Source organism: Oppia nitens, unplaced genomic scaffold, assembly GCF_028296485.1.
Source record: "Oppia nitens isolate AA-2021 unplaced genomic scaffold, nextdenovo-longstitch-racon4-pilon3 scaffold30_pilon_pilon_pilon, whole genome shotgun sequence".
Lineage (NCBI taxonomy): Eukaryota > Metazoa > Arthropoda > Arachnida > Sarcoptiformes > Oppiidae > Oppia > Oppia nitens.
Genome location: NW_026533211.1, coordinates 709,918 through 737,500, shown reverse-complemented (window position 1 = coordinate 737,500; position 27,583 = coordinate 709,918). Strand labels below are relative to the sequence as shown.

At 18.5% G+C, this 27,583-nt stretch overlaps 1 protein-coding gene across 4 annotated transcripts in view; it reads left to right on the top strand.

Moving 5' to 3' along the window:
- Positions 1 to 27,583, top strand: part of LOC128956532 (uncharacterized) — an 82,196-nt gene that overhangs the window by 11,467 nt on the left and 43,146 nt on the right. For 2 of the 4 annotated variants that reach the window (XM_054302251.1, XM_054302249.1), the window contains exon 3: positions 19,274 to 19,525. The exons of 1 other annotated variant lie outside the window; for it this stretch is intronic. In XM_054302251.1, the coding sequence (XP_054158226.1) occupies positions 19,274 to 19,525 (252 nt within the window). The remainder of the gene's footprint in view (positions 1 to 19,273; positions 19,526 to 27,583) is intronic. One more of the 4 variants, XM_054302250.1, reaches the window with a different exon arrangement.

The following is a 27,583-nucleotide window of genomic DNA, read 5'->3' as shown; positions in this document are numbered from 1 at the left end:
TTCTGTTAAAGTTTATATAATCACAAACAAACATAATTAAAAATACTTAAATAAATAAATTATAATAAAAAACAATTATTATTATTATTATTATTTTATGGTATTTTTATTATTAATTAGTGACATTATAATTGATTAAATCATTAATAATAATAATAATAATACAGTATAAATAATTAAGCATTTTATTAAATTAAAATAAATAAATAATTTTATTATTGAGTCATTTATTGTTTATATTTAAAAAAAATTATCAAATATTTAAATATTTTCCATAAAAAAAATTTAATAAACATTAGTAGAAAATAAAAAATTAAACAAAATGTTAGATTAATTTAAACAAAAAAAAATTAATAAAACTAACAAAAAAAATTAAATAACAATTATATACAATATTATAATCAAAATAATAATAATAATAATTATTATTATTATTATTAATGTATTTTACATCTAATATTACTAATCTATTATTTTATTGTATAGTAATAAATAAATAGCAAATAATTGTTTATATATATTATTTTTTTACATTAATTAATATAAAGTTTTTTGTTGTTGTTGTAAATTGTTTTTAATAGTTATTAATAATATACAATATATTAGCTAATTTATTAATGATATTTAAAAAAAACAAACAAATAGGGTGTGTATATGTATGTATATATCAAATATTTTAAATAATATTATTAATATTAGGGAAAGGGATGATTAGCGCTTATGTATCATATATATACAGTATATTATATAATATAATACAATCCCTTTTTTTTAAAAAAATGAGACTATTATTTAATAATAATAATAATAATAATAATAATATTACGTGACTTATCTACAATGTATGAGATTTTTTTAGTTATTATTATTATTTATTAATTTTAAAAACATAACCCTGGTTTCAACCATTTATTTATAATATATATATATATATATAATATTTCTTATATTATTATAGAAAGAGAGAGAGAGAGAGAGAGARAGAGAGAGAGAGAGAGAGAGAGAGAGAGAGGTTGTCATCATTTAAAACTATTTTTTTAAAAAAAATATAAACTCTTATATAAACTATTATTTAATAAAATTATAAAATAATAGGCTTTTAATACAACAACAACAACAACAACAACAACAACAATCTGTATTTGATTTATATATATTGTTGTTGTATTATTAACACTGTTATTATAATACCCTATTATATACTGTAATAACAAAACATTAATTTTTCATTTTAAAAATAAAACTAAAAATATAAACTAAAGATACAAATCTCTTGAACACATATTGAAGATTGTTATCATATTTTGTTTGTTTTGTTTTATAAATATATAATACATGTATTTTACATGTATTTATCAGAGAGAGAGAGAGAGAGAGAGAGAGAGAGAGAGAGAGAGAGAGAGAGAGATAGAGAGAGAGAGAGAGAGAGAGAGAGAGAGAGATAGAGAAAGACTGAGAGAGACTGAGAGAGAGAGAGAGAGAGACTGAGAGAGAGATAACATAAAATCTGATTATATATATATATATATATATATAATCTTTATTTATTTCATACATTTATACAGTACTACATACTGTGCTTGTATTATACATATAATAACTAATAAAAAACATATATATATATATATATATATATATATATATATATATTACAGTATATTATATACTATATAACAATGATATATATATATATTTGTTTTTTTTGGATACATTATCTTCAAATCTAATGTTTTGTTTTTTTAAAATGTTTTTTTTATTTGGTGAGAGAAAACACATTTACAACAATAAAAAAAACTAAAAATATAAAGAGATTTGTATTTTTTTATTATTATTATAACAATAAGTTCAACAAAACAACAACAAAATATTAAATCACACTTACAGTACACACACACTTGTGTAGTCAACAACAACAACAAAATTTAATTTATTATTTGTATATATTTATCATATATTATATATACTGTATGTATATTGTCGTAACCAATAAATATATATATATATATATATATATAACAAATAAACAAAACAACAACAAAAAAAACAGTAGTATTAAGATAATCCTATTTTTTTTGTTTTTTTTGTATTTTATTGCTAATGTATGTACAGATAGAGGAGGACAGGGAGGGAGGTATGGATAGGAAACATCTGTCAAATACAATCGGTCACAACTATAATGTCTATATATATATATATATAGTATATATATATAGTATATAAAAATTTATATATATATATATATACATTATATTTAAGTTTTAAATAGTGATGAACTGTAAGGTTAAAGACCAGATGATAGACTTAAAAAAAATGTTTATTATATTTATTTATTTTTTGTTGTTATATTATATTTATTAATAATATTATTATATTAAACAAGTTTAATAAGTTAAATAAATAAATAGATAAATAAGTTAATAAATTGACTGTCAATAATAAAAAGCAATAACATATATGACTACTGTATATAAATTATATACATATATATATTGTAGTATTTATTTATTTAAAATTTACATGGATAATACGCAATCATATTTCATAAAAATTGTAAAAATAAATAAATAAAATTTATGTTTTAAATTTTTTTTTTGAAAATTGTGTCTATGTAGCCAAAAAATAATTATACATTAAATATTTTATTTGTTTGTTTTGTTAGTACACATACACACATACACACACACATACAAACACACAAACACACACATACATACACACACACACACACATACATACACACACATACACATACATACACACACATACATACACACACATACATACACACACATACACACACATACACATAGAAGCAAACATTTGATTATTACAAATGTATGTATAAAACAACAAAAAATATTATTTTAAATAAATATCAAACAATTTATTTTTGATTTACATTTTACACACACTTTCATTATATATATATATATATATATATCACTGTATAATTGATGACTTTCATACATACCTGTGCATAACACACACATACACACACATACACTTGTCTGGGATATTAATTTATAATACTATTGCTATCATACATACATACATATATTTAATAATACTACTACTACTACTTTACATAACAGAGCACCAGTAGTTAGATAGATAGGTAGGTAGTAGAACCCAATAGTATTAACCAGTAGATAAAGGGCTAATGCACTAACTAACTAAGCACCAGCAAAGTTTGCCCCCCTCGGGGCCAGGTGTAGGTGAATAATTAAATGGTTGTGCGTTTTGTTGGACGGGGGGTGGGGGTGGGGGCCGGGAGCTGCTGACTGTGCATAAATAAAAATGGTTAACAAATATATATCACGTTTTATATATATATAATACATAGCTTTTTAGTGGCCATTGAGCTTATTTTTTTAGGCACCACCACCACCAGCATCACCATTATTATCATCATCACTACTACTACTACTACTACTACTACCCAGAGCTCAGGGATATACAGTATATATATATATATGTATTGACTTATTATATATATATATATAAAACACTTGATTTTATTAAACCCTTAAAGAAAAGGGGGGATGAAAACAACAAGTATTACAACTGATAAAGTGGGGGAAAGTATTTAACAAACAGTGTATTACATATTCAATCTGGTTTTCTCTCTCTCTCTCTCTCTATCCTTCAAAAAATCATATACTTATTTAAGACACATATATACACTCCTCCTGTATGTATATATACTGTATATATATATATATGGCTATGGCTGGAGGGCATTGTATGTAATATTGTGTGTGTGTGTGTGTGTATTGAAGACATGCCTTTCCTCTAGAAAAACTACAAGTGCTTGTGTTGGGTAGTGTTGTGTTTTGTAGGGATAGTATTATTCAATAACTGACTGACTGATACTTACCTAACCCAACACCAAAAAAAATACAATTACTTATTACAGTATTATTAGTAGTAATAGTTTTTTCAATCTATTTAAACATTTTATTATATATAGTTTTATAAAGTTTTTTTGTTGTTGTTTAGTATATTTCAATTTGATTACCAAAATAATAATAATAATAATAATAAAATTAATTTATATATATTTAATAGTTAAGCCATCGATTGAATGCTATTGTTGTGATAATTAAATATATATTATTTAATTAAACCATTTATTAAGTGATAGTTATATTATTAATTTGTTATTTAATTTTTTTATATAAATAAATGTTTGTATTTATCAAATATTCTAAACCATTGCTAAAGTAATTGTTTGTTTTGTGATATATTGTCTAAAAGTTATTCATTATATATTAGTGTAAAATTTATTATTATTATTAATAATAATAATTACAATATTTTTAAAAACATTAACATTTGGATATTATAAATACAATTGGATACATCTAACTAATTTAAACAAGGTAAAAAACTAAAAAAAACAATTTTCTAGAAAATAATTAATAAATATTAATAATAATAAAAAGTACAATAACTTTAAAATTAATATATATATATATCAATATAAATATAAGTTATAATATTATATAATATTAAATTACTTATTTTTGAAAAAAATATATAAAATACATAATATATATATTTTTGGTGTATTTGATGTCCAAAATAAAAATATTATTTTTAATAAATAACACTTTTAGAGACTGTTTAGATCATATATATATACAGTATATCTATATCTATATATATATAGATATATGTTTTCATTGTCCATAACATTGATCTTTATTAAGGTATTTTACACCAAAAAAAATTTTTAAAAAAATATATAAAATATATTTGTTATATAAATCTATATTATAGTATATTATATAATAGACACTCACACACACACACTATTTGTTATAGTTAGTTAAAAAGATAAACTAAATAAAAAAAACATATAACTTATATATATATATATATATATATACTTTTAAAAGATAAATATAGATATATTTTTTTGTTAGATAGTAGTAACACACAAAATATATAAACTTTGATATAAAAAAAATAATAATATTATTATTAAATAAAAATGCTATTTATTTTAGTTTAGTTTTTTTTATTAGTTCACTTCAACTAAATATGTTTGTCTATGTGTGTGTGTGTGTGTGTGTGTGTGTGTGTTTGTGTGTGTGAGTGTGTGTGTGTGTATGTATGTATGTAACATACAGTGTGCATACAAATATAGTGCAGTTTAATAACATACAAGAAAAATAATAAAACTTAACTAAAGTGACAACAAATAACACAATCATTACATAAATACACACACACTCACATATACACACATAGACTCATACATAGACAAACACACACACACACTCACTCACTCACTCACTCACTCACTCACTCACTCACTCACTCACTCACTCACACATTCACATACACACACATACATAGACACACAATCACACACACAAACATAGACACACACACACACACACTCATATACACACACATATATAGACACATATATAGACACACACACACACACACACACACACACACGCACATAGACAGACACACAAACACTCATAAACATACAAACATAGAGACAGATAATAAATTGTTGTTAAAATTAAGCTAACTTTTTTTAAACAATTTTTATTTATTTTCATTGATTTTTGTGTTAAAACAATTATGCAATTTAATTTTTTAAATCTTAAATTTTTGATTATTTATTTAGTTACATGAGTTTGTATTTAGTATTATATTAATTTTATTTTAACAAAAAACTATTTTGTTTACTAATATTCAATATTTTTTTAATATATATAAAAATATTTAGATATTTTTTCTAGAAAAAAAACATATGACATCCCATGAGACGGGAACGGTATCTAAATATATATATACAGTATATATATATATATATATATAATAAAATTAGTAAATAAAATCTCTAATACATAGAAAAATCATTAGAAATTAAATAAAACACATTTTAAACAACAAAAAAATACAAACAAATAGTTATCTAGATTTTTGTAAACAACAACAACAATAATAATAACTATTATTATTATTACATAATTTTAGTAAAAAAAATTATACTTAATATTTTAGATACATTTAGTTATATTAATACTAACCTAATAAACAAAACAAAAAAAAATTATCTTAATCATTTACATAATTGATTAACATTTATATTTTATTAGGTTAATATTAATTTTTTTTTAAAAATAATTAAATAAAATATTGTTTGTATTAAAATAATTTATTTTTGTCACACATTTTATTACAGTATATTATATTATGTTTGATTCATAATATATAAATTATTTATTATTTACTAATATATATATATATATTTTAAATATCTATCTAATGATTATATTATGTTAAATACAGTATTAATTATTAGTAATCTAAAAAATCACAATTTTAATTATTTATATATATATATATTAATATATAATACTATATATAGAAATGTTAACATATATTATTTAATTATTTCAATATATTATAACAATTTATTCCTATAAAAAATAATAATTATAAATTATGCATTTATTTTTTGCTATTATTTAATGTATTTATGTTGTTATTGAGATTATTTTTGCAAAATAAAAATAAGTGATAATTTATTAACTGTCTTATTTATTAAAAAAAAATTATGTTAGCGTTTTTTTAAATGTTAAATTTATTGTCTAATAAATTATATATTTAAAAAAAATAATAATAAATGTGTCGATAAATTTTAAAAATTCAAAATATGTATAAATAATTTTGTTGTAATTATTTAACACTGAATTTTATATATATATATATATATATATATATATATATATATATATATATATATATATATATATATATGGTATGACTAATTTATAATCAATATATATTATACATGTATATATATATATAAATTATCTATATGTGGGTATATACTACTAATATAATTTATATGCTAGTCTATAAGCGCACAGGTATTTAAAAATTTTATTTATTTTTTTGAGGCGGTGCTCGCTATTTGAATAGTTAGCTATAATAAAAAAATTTTTTTTAAATAAAACAGTTTTAAATAGTTTAGATATATTTTGACAAATGATTAGTGACATAGACATTGATTATATGTTTTTTTGAAACAACAAATTGTTTTTTGAATTTAGTTATTATATTAATAATAATAATTTTTGTTTTCAATGTTTTTTTTTATTATTATTATTTGGTTATTGATATATAAAAGGCAAATATTTAGTAATTATATTCACTATTTTAGTCACATTTTGTTTGTTTGTTTGTTTTTTGGTACATAAAAAATGACAATTTTTTATATACAGTATTATTATTATATTTAAATTTATAGTCATATTAAGTCATGATTTTTAGTTGGTGTGTGTGTGTGTGTGTGTGTGGGCATAATAATTATGATAGTGCTATAATGGTAGCACTGGTAGCATATATAAAAAAGCAGGTGATGTCTGATTTTGATGTTTTTGTCAGTCTATATAAAGTATGTAATGTATATATATGTGTGTGTATATGTGTGTGTGTGTATGTATATGTGTATATATATGTGTGTGTGTGTATGTATATGTGTGTGTTTGTATGTATATATATATGTGTATATGTATGTATGTATGTATGTATGTGTGTGTGTGTGTATGTATGTATGTATGTATGTATGTATGTGTGTGTGTATGTGTGTGAGTGTGTGTGTGTGTGTGTGGATATGTATAAGTGTCTGTCTGTCTATAAGTGCACTCAATATTATTAATAAAAAAAATCTAATATAATAGCTATACTGTATATTAGGATATATTTGCCAATATGTAGGTGTGTTAGACACTATACTATGATTGCATAACATATTTACTGAAATTATTATAAATATTGTACTTTATATATATATACAGTATATATATTTAGTGATTATAATCATTATTATAAATATATTGTATTTTTTATATTATGTGTGTTATAAATATTTAAATATTTTTAAAAATTTTATTATATCTTAAATTTTTAAAATGAAAATGTTTATAATATCTAATTAAAATTATTATTATTATTATTATTATACTATTACGAAACAACACATTTAATATAATAAATATTTATAATAATAATAATAATATAATAATAGTATAAATTTTATTACTTTATTTCAAGTGTATTTGTCATTATTATTATTATTTTTAATAATAATAATAATATACTGTAGAAAATAGTCTATTATTACTATTATTATTATTATTAAATGGTATACAATAAAAGTGAATAAAATTATTTATTAATAAAACTTATATATATTATATAATACTGTATATTGTATTAAAAAAAATTTATTAGTATTTTATTAATGAAACGCCTTTTTTACTATTTGATTGTACAGTAATATACTATATATATATATATATATATATATATATATATATATATATATATATTTAGTAAAAATCAATTTTATTTAATATTAATAATATATTTTTCTCATATAAATAAATTGTCTAAAATAATAATAATTTTTTTTTAGTATTAATTTGTTACACCTATTAATATACTAATTTTTTTTACAATAAAAAATATATAAATGTCTATTTATTTACTAATAATTAGTTTATTATTTTTCTAGTAATAGTTTTCATAGAAAATTTAATATTTATAATAATTTATTGATTTTACATTTTTGTTTCACAAAACAAAATCAAGTTTGAGGTTACTATTTATGATTATTATTATTATTATTTCATTAATATATTGTTAATTGTATAATAATAAAAAATAATAGTAAAATAAAATCAATTACAATAATTATATATTCATAAATATATAACCACATAAATATATATATATTGTATATAAAATAAATAAGTTTTAATCTATAATATTCACTAAGTAATTGATTTTATTTAAAAAAAAATCAATTATTATATCAATTTTATTAATAGATTTATTAATACAAACTAACTGTGTGTTTATATATTTGTAACCATAAAATAAAATGTATGTCATTTTCATTATCACTAAAAAAAATATTTTTAATTACTTGTTAAATGTTATGTAATAATACTATTGATATATAAATAAATATATTATTATTACATAATATTGATTTAATTTTCTATTTATTTTTAATTAATTTTTTTTGGATTAAGATATCAATATATAATAATAATAATAATTATTACATTATTATTATTATTATATAAATTATTATTATTATTATTTGTATTTTGTGTGATAACTGCACCCAATTTTTTTACTGCCCAAAGAAAAACTATTGATAAATCAATTTATTATAGATATATATATATATATGATTATCAAATATTAAGTATATATATATATAGTAGAGTATAAAATAATAAAATAAAAATAACACTTACTTTTCCCTTTAACTGTATTATCTATAACTATAGTATTACTATTAATGTTATTATTTTTTGTTTGTTATTATTATTATTAGAGATATTTAGACAATTGAGATCATATATGATATATACAGTAATATATATATATACTGTATATATATATATATATATCGATACAATTATCTCATTAGCGTATATATTGTATTACAATAACAATAAAACTAATCAGATATTAAATACACTGACCCTATTTAGCTCTCTCTCTTTCTCTCTCTCTCTCTCTCTCTCTCTCTCTCTCTATTAATATATAATTGAATCACTTGTTTAGCAAATAATAAAAAAATAATAATAATACTTTTATTTGTATATTAACTAAACATAAAAAACATATGTATTGATTATGTATTGATATACATTACACTATAGATATATAATGTAGTTTTTAAACACATTTACAGTATATATACAGTATATATATATATATATATAAAACATTAATCAAAGTGAGTATATATATAATATTATAACAAATTTTATTTTTTTCTAATAAAAAAATTATTAGTATTATTGTTAAATACTAAGTATAAAATAAATAAATAAAATATCAATCAGCCTAAAATAAAATACAATTTATATAGAAATTGTTATTTATTTATATATATATTTATTTATAAAAACATCAAAAAAATTGTATTATTTTTATATACTTTATATATATTGTATACATATATTGTAAAAACAACTTAAACTATAACATTAAATATAATAATAATAATAATAATAACTGATGAAAAAAATACGTCGGCAAACATCAATATACTCACAATATAGACATTAAATTTTTATTATTTATATTATTATATATATATATATATAAAGATATATATGTTTTCAATACATTTCACTTATTTTTATTATTATTATTATTAAATTTTTTTCCATTTATAGCATATTTGACATAAAATTGATTTAATAATACATATATATATATGTATTATTTTATTGTATATGTTTTTTTGTTGTGTGTATTAATAACAATTTATTTGAATTTTTATGTCTAGATTTTTTACTAGACTATATATATAATAATAATTATATTATTATTATTAAATTGTCAACAAAAAAAAACATTTGCAAACATTTATTAAATTATTTTATTATTTAGAGAGAGACATACAAACAAATAAATTGATATTAAAATAAATTACACAAAATTTTTTTTAAAGACAATATTAAAAATATATAAATATATAAATTGGAAAAATAATAAAATATATATATATATATATATATATATATATATAATGTCTAAAACAATAAACATGGTCAATACAAACATTTTATTAATACAATAATAATAATAATAATAATTATTATTATTATTATTAGTAATACTAAATAAAGTCTATTATTTGCTACTAAATACTCGTTCAAATATAATCGGCTAAACTATTATTATTATAATAATATTATTTATTTTTTTGACGATAATCTATAAATCCTAACTTAAGGGTCTATTTATAAAAATAATAATAATAATAAACTAAAATACACTAACATATTGACAGTATATATATATATATATATATATATATAGTATAATAAATATATAATAATAAAAAGTGTCTCATTTTATACTTTTATTTTTATACTATACTAATAATAATGATAAATATATAATAAACAAACAAACATAAAAAACTAGTACATTATCAAGGACATATATAAAATAATTTATATATATATATATTAAATTTTTATGATTAATTAAACAAATTGTTTTGTGTGTGTGTGTGTATGTTTTATATAACATAAATCTATTATTACTATTACATTAAATAAAATAATTATTATTTGTTTTAAAAAATAATTATCTAAAAAAATTACTAAACTATATATTTGATGCCAAAAAAAACAATAAACTAATTATATATATATATATAAAAAAATTTATTTAATAATAATTTTTATAGAAAAATTAACTAGTACATATATATATATACACACACACGCAATGACCATGGCATATTTTATTTAAAAAATAAAATTATTATTATTAAAATTATTTGCTATTTGATATTGTCTATTGTTTGTTTGTTTAAATTATAATTATTAATAAACTTATATTATTAGTTAAAGTTATAGTAGCTATCAATATGTATACTATAGATATATATATATACACTAAAAACATAATCTAATTTCGTATCGTAAAAATATTGATATCATTAACTTTAAACTTTAATAACTTTTTTATTTTTTAACTTAAATAAACAAATTTGATATCAAATAATAGAGTAATAAATCACAATTAAATTGATATACTAGATGGTCAAAACAATGGTTTAAATAACAAAATATATCAAGGTAAAGTTATAGGTGTTAATAATTTAGGTACAAAAATTATTTTCGTGTTTTTAAAACGCGCGTGATTTCAGACACATTGTTGGGACCAATTGATTCCAATGCATTGTTATTAATTTGAATACACGTAAATAAACAGTAAATGCAGTGATTATCATAAAAATGGTTAAAATACAAGAATTTTCAGATGCAATTCGCCAACAAATGTATGATATGAGAGTCAGCACCGGAAAGTCATACGCAAAAATAGCGGAACTGTTTACAACAACTGATAATACTGTCCGATCAATTGTAAAGAAAGTCGAAAAGTACGGGACAGTTAGAAATCTCGCAAGAAGTGGTCGAAAAAGATGTACCAGTGCTAAACAGGACAGGATATTGAGTCGAATTGTGGCAAAAAATAAGAAGTTGACCACCGATGAGATTAAGGAAGAGTTGGCCGCCAGAAACATTTTGTGTCACCGAAACACTATTAGACACCGGATTCAAGAAATGGGTTATTACAGTGGTATTGCGCGAAGACGTCCAATGATAAGCCTAACAAATCAGAGAAAACGATTAGACTTTGCACGAAAGTACATCCGGATGCCTATGTCATACTGGAGGAAGGTCTTGTGGTCAGATGAGTCAAAATTTGAGATTATTAGTACTAAACGTCGCCAACGAGTGTTTAAAAAGAGAGGCGAAAGCATTAATCCTGATAATATATGTCCAACTGTGAAGCACTCGAAATCAGTTATGGTATGGGGGTGTATGACAGGCCAGGGAGTTGGCCATTTGGTCGAAATTCCATCAACTATGGACCGCTACATTTACGTTAACGATATTTTGACCCCACATTTGCTTCAGAGTGCCAGAGATCTACAAATAAGCGATGATTTTTTATTTCAAGCGGACAACGACCCAAAGCACACATCAAAATTGGCAAAGAAATGGTTGTCTGACAATCAAATTGAGACACTTGAGTGGCCGCTGTAAGTGTATTAAATTGATTATTATTATTTGTTAGTGTAAATCAGTATTAACAATAAAACAATAAATTATTAATTATGATAGCATAGCTAATAATTATAATAATAATAATAATAATAATAATACAGTAAACAAATAAATTAATCAACTATATATGTATATATATATATATTATAAACTATTAATTAATTATTATAAAATTTATAATTATAACTATTAAACTTTTTTTTTAAAAAAAATAAATAAATAAATCAAAATCAAATATTATTTAATTTTTTAACAATAGCAAATAGTAAAATTCCTAGTAATATAAATATACAGTATATCCTAATTAAATAAGTTTGATTTAGCAAATTCAAATTATTTTAGTTTATTTGTTAGATATTATGTTTATATTTGAAATTTTGATTCAATTGAGACAACAATAAATAAATAAATAAAATAATTTAATTAATTTTTTTTTATTATTTAAGTATTATAATATATTTTACTGTTAGTATATATATATATATATATAATAGTATAGTGAACCAGGTATGTCAAGTTTATTAGTTAATATAAATATTGACATTGCTGATTAGTGTTATATATATATATATACTGTATATATATATGTTTTTCATATGATAATGTTATATAAACTAAATAATAAAAACATATATAAATTATATTATATATATATATATATACAATATAGTATATTGTATAAATATTTTATCAAACACATTCAATGATTTAACAAATAAACAACTAAACATTAATAGTATACATATACATACATACATACATACATACGCATACATACACACATACATACGCATACATACACACATACATACATACATACATACACACACAGACAAACATACACACACATACATACATACAAACATACATACATACATACATACATACATACATACATACATACATACATACATACATACATACATACATACATACATACATACATACATACATACATACATACATACATACATACATACATACATACATACATACATACATACATACATACATACATACATACATACATACATACATACATACATACATACATACATACATACATACATACATACATACATACATACATACATACATACATACATACATACATACATACATACATACATACATACATACATACATACATACATACATACATACATACATACATACATACATACATACATACATACATACATACATACATACATACATACATACATACATACATACATACATACATACATACATACATACATACATACATACATACATACATACATACATACATACATACATACATACATACATACATACATACATACATACATACATACATACATACATACATACACACAGACAAACATACACACACATACATACATACACATACATACACACACATACATACATACATACATACATATACACACATACATACTTAGATACACATACGTACACACACACACAAACATTAATTATCAATGAATTATTTATATATTGTATATACGATAATTATAATTTATCAATAAAATAATATTAAAATTATTATTATTATTTTACAAAAAAAAAATCAATAGATTGTAATTATTAAAAAAATTGATTTATCTAATTTAATTATTTAAAATAAAAATTACTAATTATTTTTTTTAACAAAAAACAAATTATTGATTACTTTATTACTACTACTGTATTGCAAAACTCATTAAATAAAAAATTGTTTACTAGTTTTGTCACAATTTATTTATTTACTTATAAAATATAAATTAAAAAAAACACAAATCAATACACACACAAAAAATTTAATTATATTTTCAATGTTTTATATACTATTATATAGTATAATATCATATTATAATAACAATACATATAGTAAAAAAATCTCATCATTTAATTTATTATTATTACTATTATTATAATATCGTAACAATTGATAAGTAATTACGCAAATTAAATATATAAATATTTTATTTTCGCAATGTATTGTATAGACTGTATATTTAGGTGATATTATATATAAAAAAATTTAACTATTTTTTTTAATGCTATTGTTGTTTAATGAAATTGTATTGTTTTATTATTATTATTATATATTGTTTGCATAGATTTTAATTGCTTTAATCTATAAAAATCATGTAATTTTTGTTATTATTGTTTTTTTTTAAAATAGCAAAATTAACGCCAAAAAAAATAAATTGTTTTATTACTATATTTATATTATATGTATTGAAATTTATTATTTTGTTTTATATATAAATTTTTGTTTTGTTTTGTTACTATTATTATCATTATTAGGATTATATATATATATATATATATATATATATGATATTATATTTTATATTAATCACGATTTAATTTATTTCTAACTTATTATAATATATATATATATATATATACTGTATATATATAGTAAAACACTAGTTGAAAAATAAAAAATAATTACCCAAATTTAACTTAAAAATTTAATAAATACACGATAAAAAATTATATATATATATATATAATTAACAATATCCTTGAAATAATTTTATAATTTAAGCAAACATTATCATTAATATATTAATATATATATATGTATAACTATAATACAATATATAATAAAATTACAATTTATTATATATATTTTTTGAATAGCATATAAAGTAAATATCTAGATATATATATATATACATATAATATATTGTATAAAATATTTACTATCAAATAGATATATTAAAATACTATAATATTATCTAATAACATATGCTATCATATGATATGATTTTTTTGTGGGTATTTATACAATATTTCCTGAAATATAATATATATATATATTGAATATATGAATAATATATCAATATATAAAATGACATTTTATATACAATAATTTTTATATTGCCTTAAGCTATATATATCGATATATATATATATAATATATATTATATATACTGTATATCAATATATATATATAGTATTAATAAATACATTAAATTTATATATATATATATATATATATACACTGTCGGCACTCATATTATATATATTTATATCAACAATAATAACGACAAAAATCACTAATCAATGGCATTGTATGTATGTTTTGTAATCATCATTCATGAAAATAAAATATCTTTCAAACAGTATATATATATAGAGAGAGAGAGAAAAATAAAAATTTTGAATCAATTATTTATTATATCATATATAAAGTTATTGTTGTTGTTATGGATATAAATTTTATTTTATCAAAAATAAAATTAATAAAATAAATAATATGTATAAAATTTGTTTACAAATATTTTTTGTTATCAAAATAATGATAATAATAATAATAGCATTTAATTGGTAATAGCATTTTTATACTTATTATTAATAGTAATATTATTATTATTTTTACTGTTAAAAATAAAATTGATTTATTAAACCAAAAAAAAAAAATATATACAAACATATATATCATAAATGTTTTTATTTTCTATAATAATTAATTGATAATATTAGTTTATCAATTAATATATCAACTATTTTTTTCAAATAAATTTATCTATTTTATTAAATAAAACTATTAATATAAAAATATCAAAAATACATTATATTTATATATATATATATATATATATATATAAATCTACTAATGTACTAGATAAATTAATAATAATGATAATAATATTTAAAATAATCAAATAAACATTGAAACTAATGAGATATATAAAACATTTCAAATATATATATATATATATATATATATATATATATATTATCTATGATTTAATCAATATTTTTCCAGTAAATTTAATTTATTTTGTTATAAATTTATAATACCTAAAAATTGCTAATTGACTTAACATATACAGTATATATATATACATAAATACATACAATAATATGTCATTTAGTAAAAATTAATATATAAGTATATAGTGATGATAAACATGTTTATCAACAACAATATATATATATATATATATATATATATATATATATATATATATACAGTATATTATATTAATTTTATATTTTTTAAAAACTATATTTAATATTTGATAAAAGCATAATTGTCACCAAACATTAATTTGCACTATCCATTTAATATAAACTAATATAAATTTAAATATATATTTTAGTTAAATTGTGTAAATATTAAAAAAAAAATTGTATTCAAACTAAATTTTAACGATATAAAAGCATTAGTCATCAAAAAAAAAATAAAATAAAATTTTTAAAGTTTCAAATATAATCTGCCTTAAAGTCAAATAATAATGTTTATGTAAATTTTAAAATATATTTTATTTTTTTTGTTGTTGAAAAATATTAATCTAACATGAATTACATAATATTTTAATTTTTGTTAAAAATGTCATATATTTTAGACATATATAAATATATATATATATATATATATATAAGTATATATATACCGGTATAATAATCTTTATCTATCTATTAAATTTACAGTTTAGTGTATATTATTATTATTATTATTATTGTAAACATATGACATTTAAAATTAATTGTAGTAAATAAATGTTTTTTTAATGCACTTTAGAAAAATTTTTCTAAAAATAAATGATCTTGTTGAAAAAATAAATAAATTTATTTTGATAATAATCTAAATTAATGAAAATAAGTTGATAATAATAATAATATTATTATTATTATTATCTACCTACCTATACACACATACACATACACATACACATACACATACACATACACATACACATACACATACACATACACATACACATACACATACACATACACATACACATACACATACACATACACATACACATACACATACACATACACATACACATACACATACACATACACATACACATACACATACACATACACATACACATACACATACACATACACATACACATACACATACACATACACATACACATACACATACACATACACATACACATACACATACACATACACATACACATACACATACACATACACATACACATACACATACACATACACATACACATACACACATATATATATTAAATTTATAATAAAAATGCCATCCATTATACTATCAAAAAAAATTGTTGTATTGTTGTGTAAATTTTAATCAATATATTTACTTATCAATATATATATATATATTTATATACCTTATATTACTTGAAATATATATATTTTTTTATTATACTAAGTAAAAAATGCTCTGATATTTAATATACTATAATATATATATATTATATAATACTCTACTTTACACATCAATTTCAACAACAAAATTGTAGGTTTTTTTTATTATATCCCAATTCTACTACTAATACAGTATTTTAATATCAATATATCATATAAAAAAATATATAAAAATTATTTGTCATAAATGTATTATATCTTATAAAAATATAATACTGTATAACAACAACAACAAAATTGTTTTTTGATTGATGATAAATTGCATTAAAAATATCTGTATAGATATATAAACATTTTTTTTATATAAATATCACATTAATTAATTAATTTGAATTGTAATTACTGTTAATTTGTTATTTAATTATTAATCAATAACAAAAAAAATTGCTAACATTTTCTGACACTAATATATTAGTTGATATTTTCAAGTATTTTACTAATAATTTTTGTTAGTAATCATTATATTAAATTATTTTTTATTATCAATTAATTAAATTGAATTACATATATATATATATACTGATCGTATATGTGATATCCATTTATTTGATTAAAAACATATTATTTAATAGATTATAAATATACTGTATATATATAGTGTATAGTATACGGGGTTATAATATATTTATTATATATATATATATATATATACTGTACTATAAATAAATTCAAAAAATAAATAATGGATATTACAGTACATTATAGTTATAATTATTACAAAAAAAATTAGAAAAATAATTAATTAATTTTCTATTTACTAATCTATTGTATATTAATTTATTTTTTTTTGACTGTTTTATTACTCACTTGGAGACTATGTTTAAACAAACATCAAATTTTTTTATATAATAATAATAATAATATAAAAATAATAATTATTATAATTGTTTTTTTGGAGTTCAATCAAAAATGTTTTAATAAAAATTATTTATTTTTGCTTAAAATTTATTTGCATTGACTGTATACAACTGATTATTAAAAATCAATTTAATATTAATGATTATTATTATTATTATTATTTATATTATTGTACTACACAAGTGTGTATTGTATATTATTATTATTATTTTATTTGCTAATTTTGACATTTAACATTTTATATATATTAAATATTTAAAAAAATAAAATAAATAAAATAAACTGGTACATATTTATTTAATTTATTAAATGTTAAAAAATATTTAGCACACACACTCAAACATTTTACAAAAAATATAATTTATTTAAATTAATTAATGTAAATATTGCATTGTTAAATATTTAAAAAAAAAAATTATTATTTTATTTATTTATTTATTATATTAATTCACAATTAACTAAATTAATTTAATATTAGATTTTTAGAAAACAAATTTTTAATTATTTTTTTTTTGATAATTTTTTTCACACACACACCCACCTACACAAAAACATACACTCACACATATATATATATATATATATATCTAATGGGACAGTAGGTTAAAGGCAGACCTACAACGGTTGAGAAAGCGTGGTATCATTAGACAGGGGGCTGTCGACCAGTTGCGTACCTGTGCCCGGTGTCTAACCGAGTTGGGCCGGTTTGTCAATCGGGGTGCACAGTGTCCCCATTGTAGTAAAACTGTTTGCAAACTGTGCCGACACTATGATTTAGGAGCTGCTGAACACAGTAACACCAGCACCGGTAGCCAAAACACATGGCTATGCATTGTATGTCATAAGCAATCGTAAGTTTATATTATTATTATTTTATTTTTGTTTTGTTTTTTGTTTTTGATTAGAAAAAGTTTTTTAAAAAAAATATTTTTGCTAAACTAATAATCAATTTAATATAATTAATAAATTAATTTAAAATAATAGGATTTAATTGATAAAATTAATTAATAGTATATTATATATAATATTAATTAATTTTATCAATTAAATCACATTATTTTAAATAAAAATAATTTATATATTAGATATGTTTGTGTTTTATAAATTCAATTTTTTTGTAATTATTATTATTATTGTTTCTCAACTAATAATAATAATTGTAATTTTTTTTGGTATTATTATTTTTTATATATATATATTTTTAATGAGATTATAATTTAAATTAAGTAAAATTGGATTTTAGTTTTTTATTATTTCAACAAAAATAAAGTAAATATTTGATTTGTTTCGCAATAATTGTCAGTCTATGTTGTAATATCTATAATACCTATAATAATAATAATAATAATCCGATTATTTTTTTATATATAAAGTAGTTGTCAACCAATGATTTGGAAATTTTAGATTTAAAAAAAAAAATTATAAAATATTTTTTAGATTAAAATAGTATTTCGAAATTTATTTAAATTAATTATTAGTTTAGTTAATTTATTCAATATATATATACTGTAAATATAATTTAAATGTATTTAATTTAAAAAAATGTACATGCTGTTTTTTTTTATTTGTCAAGCGAGCACCTGGTGATTTATATCCTACCGGTGCTTAAAATTGTTTTTGTATTTTTATTAAATTGATTGATTGATTGATTATAATGATTACAATTGAATATATACTAAATTTAAATGACATATGGGATTTAAATTATTTTCAAAAAAAAATAAAAATTATATAAAAATAATACAAAATAAAACATATAATATAAGATATAAAGATATAAAACTTTTTGTATATCTAATCAATCAATTAATTACAGTATAAAACTTTATTTTTTTTAATTTAGTTTTATAACATTTATTGAAATATATAAATAAAAATTCAATACTTTATTATCTATTATTAATTTGTAAACTGTTTACAAAAAATATTTATTCTAATAGAAATTATTTAAAGTTTTTTTTTTAAAAATATTTACATTAAAATAATTATTTTATAAAAATTAAAAAAATTGTTGGTGTTAAAACAATTATTATTATTATTATGTAACTATAGTTACACTAATGTATTAAATCGTTGTATGATTTACTTACTATACTTTATATACTGTTTAGTAATTATAATCATCTGTAAAATTAATACAATATATTATATATACAGTAATTATAATTTATATACAGATTGTACTGTACATACATTACAGTATAATCTTTATGTTAATTAATTTTCTAAATTAAAAAACAATTAATTTTTTTGTGTTGAAATTAAAAATCTTTAGTATTAACACATAACAACACCACTGTATTAAACATATATACACACATATACACACACATATACACACGCATATACACACACATATACACACACATATACACACATATACACACACATATACACATACATATATATACACACATATACATACATATATACACACACATATACACACACACATACACACACATATACACACACATATACACACACATACACACACATAAAGTTTATTGCAATATTTTTGAGACAAACATAACGTTTTGTTTTTGGTCCACATAATTAATGTTTGTCATCACTTTTAAATGTAAGGCATATCATTGGAAAGGATTTTTTRTAACCTTTTAAATGATATGCCACATGTTTATGTTTACATTTATTAAGTGATGGCAAACAACAAAAAAGTGGACCAAAACACAACAAACGCCGACCGCCGGAAAACACTCCAGGTGCTATGGGACAATGGCCACCATGACCCGAAATACCTCATGAAAGCATCGGGTGCATCAAGAGCTACGGTATTTCGGGTCATTGAAAGGTTACGGGCGGGTCAAGGTGTCCAACACAAGCCCGGAGCCGGTAGACCTCCCAGTCTGTCAGCCAATGACAGACGACGCCTCACTCAATTGGCCAATAATCACCGAATGCAAAGTTCGGTTGGACTTGCGGTTGAATTGGCCAAAAGAGGAGGACCGTCGGTGTCACCGACGACTGTTTGGAGGTCTTTGCGGCGGTCCGGGCTTTTAAAATGGCTTCCGAAACCCGTCACTAACTTAACACCACTCCACATGCAAAAGCGGGTGGAGTGGTGTCTGGCCAACCTCGATCGGGACTGGACTAACGTCCTATTCACCGACGAGAGTTATTTCCTCCTTTTCCGCAACAAAGTAAAGCTGTGGTCGAGGAAAAGGCCGGAAAAACCCGTACCAAAACATGGACCGGCAATAATGGTTTGGGGAGGTATTAGTACTCACGGGACGTCAACTTTAGGGATGGCCAAGGGAACTATTAACGCCGAGAGATATCAAGATATTCTCGACGAAAACTTGGCCACTGTTGACATTCTTTATCCCCATGGATTTGTCTTTCAACAAGACAACGCTCCCGCCCATACGGCCAGATCAACGAAAGATTATTTCGCGAGGAACGGGCGTGAGTTAATGGATTGGCCACCAAATTCCCCGGATCTCAATCCAATTGAAAATCTTTGGAAATTGATGAAGGATGCGCTCGAAAAAGAGACTGAACGCACCTCCGAGAATTGGATGGCCAAAATCCAACTTATTTGGGAGGTAGAGGCTCCCAAACACTTGGAGTCACTTATCGGGAGCATGCAATCCCGACTTCAAATGTGTATTTCCGCTAATGGCGCAAGAATTAAATATTGATTTTTAATTAAATTAATTATATATTATTTATATTAATATTTTTAATTATTTATTTTATAATAAAATTAATTTATATTTAAATTAATTAACTATTAATTTGTCTCAATAATTTTGGAATAGACTTTACATATACACACACATACATACACATACACACACATACACAAACATATATATATATATATTTAGATAAATTTTTTATATATATACATAAACATAATCACACATACATACACCTATTATAATTATTTAAAAAACATGTTATTTTAATATAATGTGTGCTTTATATATACAGTATATATATATATACAAATAAAAAATATAACATTTGCTGCACTTTATTTTTATAGATTTATTTCATTATGTATTGTTTAACTTTCATTAATACAAATTAAAGTTATGTTTAATATTTACATTAATTTTCAGACATATATTTGTATTAATAAAAATGTTTTTTTTTCCAAACGACATATATAATTAAAATAATTAATTTTTATTTTATGTTTTTTTTGACAATTTATATTAATAATGTCATTGTACAAGGTTAAATTTATTTTAATTAATTGCTATAAATTATTTTTCATTTAGACTATATATATATATATATATATATATAATCTCTAATAATTTATTAGGTTTAATTAAAATAGTATTAAACCAGAAAAAAAATCTGCAAAAATTAATTATAATTATAATAACTACTAATTTTTTTATAATACTTTTGAAACATTTAATTCAAAATTATGTTTTTAGGTTTATTTTGTTATTGAAAAAATGATTATTATTATTATTATTATTATAGAAATTATAATAGTTTTTTATTTTCTATTTGCTATTATTTAATGATAAAAAAAGATAAACAAAAAATTTATTTTTTTTCCTAAAATTTTATTTATTTTACGCAACATTGATTTGTTGAAAGTTTGATATATATATATATATATAATATATGTTATATTAAATAACTTTATTTTATATATATATATATATTTTTATTAAATGATATCCAATAAAATAAATATTATTACTTGTATTGTTTTATTATTATTATTATTAGTATTAGTATTATTAACAATAAAAAATAATATTACCTTTTATTTTGATTACTTTTAGTTTTCTTTCTAATAAACAAAATATTATTTATTATATTTAATAAGATTTTTAAAAAATCTAATTTTTTATTTCAATTAATTGTTTTATATTTATTTTTAGAGACTAAAAAACAATTAAATATCAATATCTTATATATTTATAAATAAAATTTCCTTATAATTTATAAATATCATAAATAAAAATTACAATCATTTAAATTAAATGTATAATCTAACAAAAAGTTATTTTAGATTTAATAAAAACTAATGATTAATAGCTATTTAAATAAATAAATAAATTATAAATAAGATATCATTTTTCTATAATAGAAAAAATGATAAATTATTTATTTCAACAAAATTTAGATATATATATATATATAAATTTATATCTACTTTATATATATATATATATATATATATATATATATATATAATATTGTATTTATGATAAATAAATAGATTTTTTTTGTAAAATACTTAACAATAGTATATATATTTTTTTAAAAAAAATTTACATTTTTTAGTGAAAAAATACTTATCTTAATCCATATCTTTCTGTAACTGTTGACTAAAAATTGTATTATTAGTATTATAACTGATATTTTTTACTGATTTTATTGAAAAAATAATTTTTTTATAATTGAAATGTATTTAGAAATATGATTTAATATTTTAAATACAGGAAAAATGAGATTAAAAATATATATATATTTGAATATTGTTTTATATATACAGTATATTGTATTTATACTTATAATATCCATAGCTAACCAATTATTTACTACTAGTATAATAATAATAATAATATATAAAACACATATATAATGCACAAAATTTAAAAAAAATACATATACAGGTAATACAATTGTATATAATAATAATCATAATAATAATAATAAACTACACTATAAATACCAGTCCTTAAAAAAATCGATAATTTTCAGGATTTTTATTTTATTATAGACTATAAATCTGACTAAAAATAAAATAAAATTATATATATATATATATATATTTTAGTGTAAAATTTTTATTATTCATATGAGATATTTTTTGATACCCAACCAATAAAATTGCTACTAAATAAATAAAATTATAAAAATTAATTACATTAGTGTATATACAGTATTGCATAATCTTTATTTAAAATTAAATTTTATTGTTGAAAATTTACATTATCTTTACAATCTAACTATATATATATATATATATATATATATATATACATACAAAATAATTTATATATAGATCTATGTATACATTGTTTTTTAGTTACATTACATTAATAATACATAAATTTAATTTAAAATTTTTAAAATAAATTATTTATTAGCTAAAAATTAGATATACAGTAGTAGTAGTAGTTAATGATTTTTTAATGAGCATTATATATATATATATTAAATAATACAAAATATATGCATTAAATGCTCATTTTGTTAAAAAATGTGTAAAACATTTTTAGTATATAAAATAAAGATATATCTAAATAATTTATTTTTTTAGAAAATAAATCTCAATTATATATATATCTGCAATATATTGTTATTTTACTAAAATTTTATTTATATAAAATAAAATATAAATCATTGACAATAACCTTTAAAATCCATTATTTTGTATATATATAAAAAATTAATATACAGATTATAATAATTTATTTCTTTGGTTTGATTTTGCAAATAAATCTAACGATATATTTTGCCAATAAATTACATTGTTTTTTGATGCAATATATATATATATATATACTGTATATACACAAAAAACATGCAAAAAATAATACATAAAACAAAAAATAGTAATAAAAATTTCTATTATTATTATTACTATTAAAATAATTTCATTGCATGTCATGTTTTATATATATATATATATATATAAATACACAATTGTATAAACAATTGTCTATTGCATGCAATTGTATTATTTTGTTGTAATTTTTTTATAAATTTATAATTATATAATCTATACATTAATTTATAAATTTTTTTTAAATATTTTTATTTTGTTAAGCAAAATTAATAAAAATTAATTATTACATTTAATGACAATCAATACAATTATTCACATTTGTTTGACAACTATTAATATAGTTATAATAATAATTATTATTATATTACAATAAAAAATTAATAACTATTATTAGATAACAATTTTTTGGCATTTATTGATTTAAAAATTTTAAATAAAAATTATTTATAATTAGTTATAGTTATAATAGTTAATAATATTAGTAGATATTAATGTAATTATAAACTAACTATATAAAGTTATACTTAATTATAAAAATAATAATATATTACCATTGAAATTAATTAATTGCTATAATAATAATAATATAAAATTTTGCAAATATTGTAAATAAGTATTATATAGATATATAAGTTTTAAAAACAATTTATTTTATAATGCCATAAAATATAATATACTAGTATATAAAATTTATAAAGTAATTTATATATATATATATAACTATATTACAGATATACACTGTATAACACATTTAAAATATCAATATCATTGGCAATGTTTGTTTAATACAAATAGAAAACATACAGAATATTCTGTATGCTTATCAAAACAAATATTAAATGATTATAATATATATATAACGTATATAATATATATATCATTATATATATATATATATATATATATATAATATTATTGATATTATGCATAAACTTAGGATATATAGTGATAATGCTTGTCAATCAATATATTAATAATAATGTTAAAATAATAAAGTACCATGTATAATTTATCATAATAATAATTATTATTATTATAAAAATATTATTGTATGCCTATCTATATACAGTATAATTTAAATTATGTGGCTATCCTATTCAAAATATATATATTTTTTAATGTTTAGTAATTTAACAGTAAAATATTTTTTAAAAATTATATCAGTATTTAATTATTTTTTATTAATTTCTAATAATAATCACTAATAATAATAATAATTAGTTTTATTTAATTTAATTTTGATTTATATATATATAAATAATTATTATTGTATTTAAATAAATTTATATCTAATAAATTTGAAAAAATAAACTATTATTTTCTAGTAAAATGTTTAAAAAAGTAAAATATTTTTATTATTTTATTTTGCAATAGTTTTTTTTCAGCAACTATTATATAATTTAAAACTTTTTTTGTTGTTGTATTAAATATATATATATATTAAATAAATTTTTTGTAAATCTAATACACACACAAAATAATATATATATTTAATATTATTATTATTATTATATTTTTAAATCTCTTTGAAGTGTTTTCTGATTTAAATATTATTATAAAATAAGATAAACTAAAAAAAATAACAAAATTTAAGTCAATTTTATTAGATTTTTTTAAATAATAAATATTTCACAATATCTATTGTAATTGAAAACTATTTTATTTTTTTAAAAAAATACAGTATAGGTATCATTACAGTTGATATTAAATTAATATTATTTATTACAGTTATATAATAATAAGATTTAAATTTATTTTTCTATTGATTTCAAAATAAAAACTAAATTTAAATAAAAATCTTTAAATTAATCTTTAATTAAATTATTTATTATTATTTTTTGAAAAATATAAATTTAAATAAAATTATAATAAAATTATATTTTAAAAAAATAGACTGCAATTGACTTAAATAATACATTATATTATCAAAAAAAATTAAATATCTTATAAATGTAACTTTTTTTATTACAAAATTTTAATAATAGCTATAGTATTGTTTTTAAACTAATGTTAATAAATTTGGTTTTATATTTATTATAATTTAGTTTTAATAATTTATTTATTTATAATTAAGTATTAGAAAAAATAGACTTGATCATTTAATTGAAAAAAAAATTTCAATCAAAAGTTTAAAAAAATATTTTTTTAGATATCTCACTAATCCTATGAAAAAAAATCTAATTTAAATAATAGATAAAAAACTTAGTTTTTTTTAATTAAATGTATTTTCTATTTAGTTATTATAAAACTGTTGTATATTTTTTGTGTTTTTGATTGTTAGCCTATTTTTGGTATTATTATTATTAACATACGTTTAATTTATACAGTATTTGAAACTAAACACAAAAAACTAATACTTGAATTTAAAATAAGATAAAACAAAAATAAAACAAATAAA